The 9,944-nt window shown below is 40.3% G+C and overlaps 1 protein-coding gene across 3 annotated transcripts; it reads right to left on the bottom strand.

Annotated features, from left to right (window-relative positions):
* Nucleotides 1-386: 386 nt before the first annotated feature.
* On the bottom strand, nt 387-9,333 carry LOC101631895 (zinc finger protein 397). Of its 3 annotated transcripts, none has more exons than XM_012725843.1 (4): nt 9,275-9,333; nt 7,314-7,820; nt 6,931-7,048; nt 387-3,848 (listed from the first exon to the last, which is right to left on the bottom strand). In XM_012725843.1, the coding sequence occupies exons 2-4, from the start codon at nt 7,725-7,727 to the stop codon at nt 2,803-2,805; spliced, it is 1,578 nt and encodes a 525-aa protein (XP_012581297.1). In that variant the 5' UTR covers nt 7,728-7,820; nt 9,275-9,333; the 3' UTR covers nt 387-2,802. The 3 variants fall into 3 exon arrangements, with proteins under 3 accessions (XP_012581297.1, XP_004683900.1, XP_012581298.1); XM_004683843.2 differs by having other exon boundaries at nt 7,314-7,742; nt 9,275-9,312; XM_012725844.1 differs by lacking the exon at nt 7,314-7,820 and having other exon boundaries at nt 9,275-9,298.
* Between the last annotated feature and the right edge of the window lie 611 nt (nt 9,334-9,944).

The raw sequence follows: 9,944 nt of genomic DNA, 5'->3' as shown, positions 1-9,944 counted from the left end.
TGGAAGGGCTCATGCTTAGTGAAATAAGTCAGAAAGAAAAAGAAAAATACCAGATGATTTCACTCATAGCAGGAGCATAAAGGACTAGGGTGGGGGTGGGGTGGGGGGGAGAAGAATAGTGAACAACTATATACCAGAGACATTTTAGGGGGGTGGAGTGGGGAATGGGATCAAAAAATTGGGGCTGGGGTAGGCAGTGCATGGGACTGTAGTGATGGCACACAGGTGAAATGGTGATGGGAAGTCCATGGAGATTACAACTGAGATGAAAAAAGGCACAAAATGATGTAAAAATAAACTATTATAATAAAAAAAGTCAGCCATCATTTCATCACCCAAAGATAACCAGTATAGCACTCTGAAAGTATGTATCTCCTGTATTTTAATGCATAAATAATTTTTACATGAAATAACATTATACATACATTTTTACTTAACATGATATGAGTGCTTTGCCATTTCTTCTAATAGTAATCCACGTCACTTAAGAGATTTTAAGATTTTGTACATTTATGATGGTTTCTGAATCATATTATTTCCTGGAAGAATCGTAAGTCAAAAGGCATTGCTTAAGGCTTCTGGTACTGATGGCCAGTTATTATCTATTCATTTGTCACTAGCAGCATGAGAGTCCCAGTTTCCCTGCATCCTTGCTAGTGACTTTTTTTGGGGGGAGGGGTTAAGTACTATTTTAACTCTTGCTTTCCATTTTTAATTCAGTAAGGCTGGATACTGAAGATGGGCATTTATTCTGTGATTTGCCTGTTTAAGTGCCATATTTTTCTACTGGGAGATTAGGTTCTTACTACCTGGGTTCAAAGTCTGACCTCATCAGTTTTTAACTATAAGACCTTGAAAGCCCATGTTCCTAATCCTTCACTTCCTCCTCTGCAAGATAGGGACTGAAAAAGCCGATAGCAAGTACCTATGATAATCTTAACATTTATAAAGTTATCTCCTTTTTGTAACATATCAATTTCTACTTGTCATATATAGTTTGTTTGGATCTTTAAGAGGAAAATGAACTGCAATAGCTCCTACCAGGTTATTTTATTTCATCTTACCATTTCCCAAATGACCATATCCTTCTATTCACATTCTCTGCAAGCATGGTCATTCAGCAGTCATTCCTACCAGTTAGTAAATGTTCAGTTGTTCATGATCGCTAGGAACATTACTTCTTTTTATACTAATGAAAACTCCTTTTCTTCCTATGCCAGGTAGTTTCCCACTGACTCCTATTTTTGGTTAGGTGTATGGTATCACTGATTTACTGGTTCTTTGAATAGCATGTTTCTCTGTTGCTGACTAACTTATACCCCAATCTGCCTTACACTGACAAACACCAATCTAAGGGGCACGTCTCCTGCTGGATCCCTCAGAAGAGGGTAGTCTCTGGATTGACCGTGATTGTTACTTTACTCTCTACTGTCATTTCCCTTTAATGTTTAAAAAACAATTAACAAGAGATTGTGAAATACTGATGACACAAGACAAACCGGGACATGGAGAGGTGCCTGGAAATAAGTCAGATCCAGCCACTATGTTGCAGCACCTAAGCCCCAGGGGGTGTTCTAGAAATCAGGAGATATTTGCCCTGAAAAAAATTATGTAACAAGCAGAACAGCTCCTGAGTCTTGGGAGTTAGAAGAATCTGATAGCAGTTCTAATATTGTCTTAAAAGCCAAAGGAGTTCTTAATTCTGCAAGAGGGAGACTTAGAACTTGACTCTTAACCCCTTGTTAAGGATTTTTTCTCACAACCATCCCTACCTATCACCCTCTGGAAATGCTTAGCCTATACATTGGGCAAGGACAGTACATATTAATCTTAGCTGCAGTCAGAGCAGACCAAGATCAAGCTCTTTACCACTTCATGGACCAAGGACTCCAGGTTTTATCTATTAATAGAAATTTCTCTACTGGCTCGTATTTTGCTATAGGCACCACTTAAAAGTGTGATCACATCCATGCTTCTTTACAGACATTATTCCACTTCAAAGGAATGCAACAGAAATACTCTACACAAAATATCCTTTTAATTTTCAAAATTAAAAGGTCTTGCCTTGGTCTGTTGATCTCTCCAGGGAACACTGTTCTCTGGCTAACTCCTACTCATGTTTCAGGCCCTTTTCCTCAGAAGCCTTTCCGATACAAGGTTGGGTCTGGCACTCCTTAATGTCACAGAGAACTGACCATATCACAGTGTCATTGCCTCCTTGTCTTGCCCATTAAACTATAGAGACAATGTCTTATTTTTCTTTGGATACTTAGTGCCTCATAGAAATAGCACTCAAAAACTGTTGGATAAACTAACTGGTATTATTCTCAGTATCTCGTTTCTGACCTACCCACAGCCAACAAATCAATGATGAAAGTCTCACCATCTGGCTTAAGGCCCTGTCACTGTTCTCAATGAGTCAGTAAAATTTCTGTGTTCCTGAAACAAAATGTCCTTAATACTGTCCCACATCCTCCAACCTGCACTATGACAAACAGATGTAGTGACAGAACTGGGGCTGCTATATTCTCTTCCTTTTTCATGGAAAATGAGGTTTCAATGTTACATTCCCATTTTTTATATTTCCTGAGTATTCCTTATGTAAGAAAAAAGCTGGAAGTAGTGATTCTTCCATTTGTTGTTCTGATGTCATAGAACAGCTTTGAAGGGACAATTTGCATTATCATTGGTAAGTGCTACAGAAAGTTTGACTGACTCAAGTAGTTTATAACCTTTATGAAGTCTTGTTCCAAGTAAATCCTTTGACAAACATAAATCTGAAGTATTTATAGTATTCTCAAGTTACTTTACAGTGTGGACTCTCTGATGGCGCATAAGAACTGACCTGTGCCTGAAAGCCTTTCCACATTCACTACATATGTAAGCTTCATCCCCAGAATGGATTCTCTGATGCTGAACAAGGGCTGAGCTTCTTTTGAAAGTCTTGCCACATTCATTGCACTTATAAGGCTCTTCTCCACTATGAATTCTCTGATGTCTGATGAGGTTTGAGCTCAAGCTGAAGGCTTTTCCACACTCATTACATTCATAGGGTTTTTCTCCACTATGTATTCTCTGATGGGTAATCAGCTCTGAGCTCTGCCTAAAAGCTTTCCCACATTCGTTACATTCATAAGGTCTTTCTCCTGTATGTATTCGTTGATGTCGTATAAGCTTTGAGCTTTGGCTAAAGGTTTTCCCACACTCATTACATTCATAGGGCTTTTCACCAGTGTGAATTCTTTGATGTATAATGAGATATGAACTTTGACTGAATGCTTTTCCACATTCATTACATTTACAAGCTTTCTCACCAGTATGAATTTTCCGGTGTCTAATGAGGGCTGAGCTCTGATTAAAGGCTTTCCCACATTCACTACATTCATATGCTTTTTCACCACTATGAATCCTCTGATGAATAATAAGATAGGATCTTAAACTAAAGGCCTTTCCACACTGGTTACACTTATAGGGCTTCTCTCCAGTGTGGATTCTCTGATGTTGTGTTAGAGAGGAATGCTGTTTGAAGCTGTGTCCACATACATCACATCTATAAGGTCGCTCTTCTGTAGGAACTTTCTGATATGTTACAGAATTTGTACTTAGAATCAAGTTTCTTTGAGGTTCATCACGATTGTCTCTTTTATCCAGAGATTTGTGTGTGAACATTACTTGGCTAAAACTGCTCCCTTGGGAAAGGGATCTTAAATTCTCCCTGGTGGCATGTCCTTGTTGCCATTCCAAATTGCTTTTGTGTTCACTGACTCCTCCAAATGAAGGCTCCTGGGGAAGTCCTTGTGACTTTTCTCTCAAAGGGTTCTTTGTTGCTGAGTCACTGTTCTCACAATCTGAAATGAAAATAACAAAAGCCAGATTTCACATTTTTCTAGTCACTCTCGATACTCACTTTCTTTGTATGAGAAAACAGGAGTTTTTACCTAACACAAGATGTCAGTGCCCTCATGCATCTTTTAACTCCCCATAAGAGTCCATCTTCTTTTCTTCCTTTCTAATACTGAGGACTAATACATAGTTTAAGCTATGTATTAGTTTAAATAGTTTAATACATAGTCTAAAACTAATACATAGTTTGAGTTTCATCCTTTCAAGTCTCCTCTGAAACTTGAAACTTACCTATTATTCCTTGTCTATTATTCTACCTTTTTCTCAATGACAACTGTCAGACTTTTTCAATCTTTTAAAATAAAATGCCGCAACCTCATTCATTCCCATTCCCAGTCAAAGGTTTCTATACTCATCCCAATTCTGCACAAGATTTCTACTTAATGCCTTTAATTTCCTTGCTACTGTCATCAATGTCACCAATTCTACAGCTGCTTAATCCAATGGTTACTTTCTAGAACTTACTTAGCTAACCCCTCTGCAGCATGGACACTGGGGGCCACACCTTCTTCTAGAGACAATCTCTTTCAGTGTCTGATCTGGGTTCTAGTGTATCTTCACTCTACAAACTCTATCACCTAGACTTCAATCATTACTTACATTAGCTAATGTCTCCTCAGGTCTCCAATTCCATCCTAGTTCTCGCTATTGAGCTCTAGACTCTCATACCCAACTGCTAATTGCGGATAGTACTTGTGAATACTTCACAAGCACCAAAAATTCCTAAACCAAACAATTGAACATATCATCAGATGTATTTCCCCCTTATGCTTTCCCAGTACATGAATAGCACCACTATTAACCTGATTATTCAAGATGGAAATCTGAGTTTCATCTTCAAATCTTCTCCTCCAAGCTCTACATTTTGGGTGTGGGGGTAGAGGGGGAGGTAACAAAGTTTTTATTAACAAAAGATATTAATAACTTTAAAAAGAATAGATTGATAAAAATCAGGATCCTCTTTTTGCAATTACCAGCTACTGCAATGCAATTTAAATAGGCCCCCAAAAAGTTGGTTTTGATCTACCCTGCCTCTTTATTATAATACATACTATGTCTTGATTTATTCACTGTGGTTTACTACAAATCTTTGACTTCCTCAAATGCATTCTCCATGCTGCAGCTAAATTCTAAAACATAAATCCAACCACACCTGTGTCCAAAATCCTTCAACAATACTCCAACTCTAGTGTACAAGCTAATTAGGACTATAGGTAAGATTTATAGGCTAGGTCCCATTTTACTCTTTTCATCTCTCACCACTACTCCCTTATAAATTCTCTACTCAAGCTAAACTGAGATTTTCTTCCACATATGATGGGGTTATGATCCAATAAACCCAGAGTAAGTTGAAAATACCATAAATAGAAAATGCATCTAATAAAAAGGTACTGAACATCACAGCTCTGCTTTGCCCACCTTTTATGTGCTCAGAAATATTACATTAACCATCTAACACAAAGCCTACTTATGAAAAATGCTTGAATTTCTCATGTAATTTGTAGGGGAATACTATACTGAAAGTGAGAAACAGATATAATATTGAACATGAAAACTAAAACATAATATCCAAAAAACACTGGCGACACTGTAAAGTGACACCTCATCCTGGAGTAACTAACTGGAGCTTCAAAGGTCACTGCTATTGCCCATATCATCCAAGTATTGTACTGCATATTGGCAGCCCAAGACAAGATCAAAATTCAAAATCTGAAATATAGTTTCCACTGAAACGTCATTAAATGGGGACCTCCCATATCTGCAGTTCCCAGAATGGCAAGTATTCTCTCACCTTTAGCAATTTGGTTTCTGCTTCTTGGATATATAGAAAATATGTATTTGGTCTTCATCCCCAGTTTCTGGCAGAGCTTTCAAAACACTTGGGATTTCCTGAGTAGTAGGGATGAGATGTATCTCATGTTATGCATAATAAGCCCCTTTCAGCCACACCTAAGTTTATGCTAACAAGTGACTGATTACTGGAGGATGGGGGCTGGCTGCCAAAGGAACCAATGATATAACTGGAGAGTTGGAACTTCTGGTTTCACCCAACGATCAGGGACAGGGGCTGGAGACTGAGTCAGTAACATTTGGCCAAAATTTAAACAATCATGCCAAAGTAGTGAAACCACCATAAAAAAATTTACAAAAAAATGGCACAGAGCTTCCAGGATGGTGAATGCTTTCTTGTGTCTGGAAGTAGCACACTAAAAAGTCACAGGGGTAGAAATTCCTGAGCTCAGGACACTTCTGTCTCATGCTCTTATTATACAGCATATTTTTTATAATACACTGGTAAAACTAAGGTGTTCTCAAGTTCTGTGAGCCATTATTATAAATTGTGAAACTTGAGAGAAATGGTCACAAACTCTCTGCATTGTAGCCTAATTGGACAGAAGGTTAACCCAAGGTATTGCTCTTGAGATTAGCATTTTCTGGTTGAGGGAGAGCTTGTGAGGCTGAACCCTGAACTGTAGGGTATGAGCAAATTCTGGGTAGTCAGGACTACTTAATGCCAGGGAAATCCTACACTTCTGATGTTAGTAGTATTAAGTAGAGGAACAGTTTTCCCTTCTATGCCCATCTATTTATTTGTTTCCCACTGATACACACTTGAAGTCTTAGCTTAGATGTCTTTCTCCAAAGTGTTCCTGGAACCTCTAACATTGAATAGCCAGGTGCCAAACATATGCTCCAAAAAACCCACTGGCTACTTTTATTATATGCTGTGATTGCATTTTTGCTTGTCTATCATCCTGTTTAGACCTTAACATTCTTTAAAGACAGAGAGCCAATGCGCACCATGAAACTAGACATATTTTAGCATTCTAATAAATTACACAATGAAAAGTGATTAACACCAGGAGGGAATGACTACAATTCATGAAGGTTGCTGAAAACAAAGCTGCTGAAGTGAGGTCTCTGGTCTATAACAATAAAGGTGAGGCCCACACCTGACATTTCTGTAAAATGCAATTAAAGCTAGAGAACTGCTAATTAATCTCCAGGTGAGTTTCTATTTCTTACCACTTGTGGAGGAAAGGTAAGGCTCCCAGGAATTCAGCTGTGTCTTTAACTCCTGAGGTGCTCCAAGACACGTCAAATCCTTCCAAGGCACCTCTGGTGCCTGCGGACTAACTGGGACCTGAAATCAGTAAAATACGGTTAGCTTCCTGAGGAAATCCCTAGGGAAACTACTCAGTAAAGTTTTCAAAGAGGTCAGTGAAGACCTCTTTTTTTCCCCTTCAATGAGGGGAAATGAACAACTCAAGGATAGAGACTGTACTAGTGTAATAGTCACTTTCAGGTTATGATTCAGTAAAGATAAATTTCCATCCTACTTCTATTATATGACACGTGCTCATCTGTAAGTTCCTTTTCTCACAACATGTTACTTCTCCTGTTCCCACCTGCTGCCCTGGATCATCAAATTCCCTCTCCAAATCCTCCAACAGCATCACAGCTTCCTCGCCGCTTCGTGGACTATGTTGCTGAACCCAGACCTGCAGCTCTTCAGGTAAAATGCTCAGGAACTGCTCCAGCACCAGCAATTCCAGGATCTGCTCCTTCGTGTGAAACTCTGGCATGAGCCACTGATGGCAAAGCTCCTGGAGTCGGCCCAGTGCCTCCCGCGGTCCAGGTGTCTCCTGGTAGCAAAACTTTCTGAATTGTTGGCGAAACAATTCTTGACAGGATCGGGTGCTCCTATTCTGTTTAAGTTTTGAGCCCCAGGAAAGACTTTCTTCTATTTTCACTAGTATTAGTTCTTGTTCCTGAGGATTCTGAGGTAGGAGGGTTGAAAGTGCTCTGGTTTCCACAGCCATTCTGCACTGAAAGAGCTTAGCAAAAAAAAAACAAAAACTCACTACAACTGGGTGGTGTGCTTCAGGTTTTCCTTTGAGTAACCTTTTTATTTCCTGAAGGATATAAAAGCACCGTTAACTTACAGCAGTGAAAAAAATTACAAAGAACTTAAATAATAAAGGTCAGTCATCACAGCAAAATACTGAAAATTTTGGAACTATAATTAAACCAATGAAAAAAATCACTCATCTCATTCAGTGTTTCCTAATGTGTAGAATCCCTGCCACCAGGGATTAAATACATTGTATTATTAAAGATTTATTTATTTATGCATACAGAACTGGGGTACAGGCCAAAGGTGCAGGGGCAGTGCCAGGATTCACCAGAGGCAGAGTGGGGAGCAGAACAGGCCAACTGACAAAAGTACAATGCTGAGGGGAGTAGCAGGTGGTTCAGGAGAAGTCTGCTGAGCCATGTGGATCATCTCCCGGGGCAGGGATAGAACTCATGCTGAAGTGGCTTTAGCTTCTTAGTGCTGTGCTTTAACCCAATGCACCACCAGAAAGGGTCCTACATACATTGTTTTAAAAGTATTATAATTCAGTATTTACATACTAAGAAACTTCCAAGTTACTTTCAATTCTAATTACAGCAAGGAGAAAAATCTGTCTTTAACAGACATGTAAAATCTTGAATTCCCTTTTTAATAAAAGTATAGTCCTCAGACTTCAAGGGTAATAATAATTAGCTAGGGCATAATAATCCTTGCCTTAAAAGATGTATTTTAAATTACTATTTATAGTAAATAATGTTGATTTTCATCTCAGCAGTGAAACTTTAAAAAAAAATTCATTTAAACACGAGTTGATTTAAACACAAACCAGATATTTGCGATTAGATCAAATTTGATAGTCACTGAATTCAACAACAATGGGCACTTACTACAGGTAAAAGGGATTTGCTCATGAATAAATAACAGGAATTAACCAAGAAGTATTTGTTAACTGCTCACCACGCATTCAAAAACATGCTGGCTATAGAGAAACAAAGAAAAAGATCAACTTCAGCTCTCCAAATAGTTTAGAACAAACTGGAGTAAGAACTTTTCAAGTGAAATGTCAACAAATAATCATGTATTTTATTTGGTGATTGAGATCAAACTTAATCTGATTTTAGAATAGGTAAACACCCACAGGCGGGTGTGCCCTTGAATTAATAGGACCGCTAACTAGAATTTAACCCTAACACAACTACTTTTAGTGATCAGCATATTTAGGTTTCAAGTCTGCGGCTTATTAATCAGCCTGGTCACACCAGCCTATTTTCCTATCCCGGTGAAAGCACAGCATTTCACAAGCCAGGGGCCAGGGGCCGAACTGTCCTCTCCGCTGGAAAGCAGGGGCTGGAGTGCTGGCTTTTGCGTCCCCAGGACGCTCGGAGACGCCACCCGAAGAGGACGCGACTCGGGAATTGGCAGGCCGGGAAGCCCAGCTCCTGTACCCCGCGCCCGCCGCCCAGGCGACGCGGCCTCCCGCCCTCCCTCCGCCTCAGGGCCCGCGTCCCTCACCGCACAGCCCAGGAGCGGCCAGAAGCCCAGCCGCAAACCCGGAGCGCCGAGCCACAAAGGCCGGAAGTACGCGGCAAGGACTTTCCGCTCGTGCGCCCTCCCAAGACCCTGTCAGCCCCGCCCCCTTCTCACAGGCAGCCAATCAGCGCTGTGGATCCCGCGCGTCCCACCGCCTTTGCTTTGGGGATGCGGGTGCTGCGGGTGCAAGGTGGGGCGGCTTGGGGACCCCGGGGCCCTGGGTGTCTCCCAGAGGGAGAGCGCGATTCATCTGCGTTGGTATTTGCTCATTGCCGTCTACTATACTTAATGACCCTTCACTCCGGTACATTGCATCTGCAGTTTTCCCGAAAAAATAGATTTCCCTGTGATTCCAGAGCTTTCTGCTGGAAAGCCTACAAAAAGCAAACCCGTGGACAAAAACATTGAACAAAAAGTCACAATTATATCGCTCTTCCCACTGCATATCATTTGAACCTGAAACTGCTCTGTGTGGTAGCTACGTTATGCCCATTTTCCAGCCATATAACCTGTGCAAAATTGCCACGGTTCAGGGAGATTCGGGTGTCCCAGACTGAGCTTTTAGTATAGGGTTTTCCCATGTTTTACTGAACCTAGCTGGCATCATCGTAGTATGTAAGGTTTTCTTTGGCCATTTAGTAGGTGAAAATGA

This window comes from Condylura cristata, unplaced genomic scaffold, assembly GCF_000260355.1.
Source record: "Condylura cristata isolate star-nosed mole 26May11 unplaced genomic scaffold, ConCri1.0 scaffold00016, whole genome shotgun sequence".
NCBI classification, from domain to species: Eukaryota; Metazoa; Chordata; class Mammalia; order Eulipotyphla; family Talpidae; genus Condylura; species Condylura cristata.
This window is presented reverse-complemented; position numbering and strand designations above follow the sequence as displayed.

Coding starts and splice junctions, on each gene's coding strand:
- LOC101631895 (XM_012725843.1), bottom strand. CDS start 7,727: ATGGCTGTGGAAACCAGAGCACTTTCAACCCTCCTACCTCAGAATCCT. Junction 7,049..7,313: donor TTGATGATCCAGGGCAGCAG/GTGGGAACAGGA, acceptor TACTGATTTCAG/GTCCCAGTTAGTCCGCAGGC. Junction 3,849..6,930: donor TTACCTTTCCTCCACAAGTG/GTAAGAAATAGA, acceptor TTTTCATTTCAG/ATTGTGAGAACAGTGACTCA.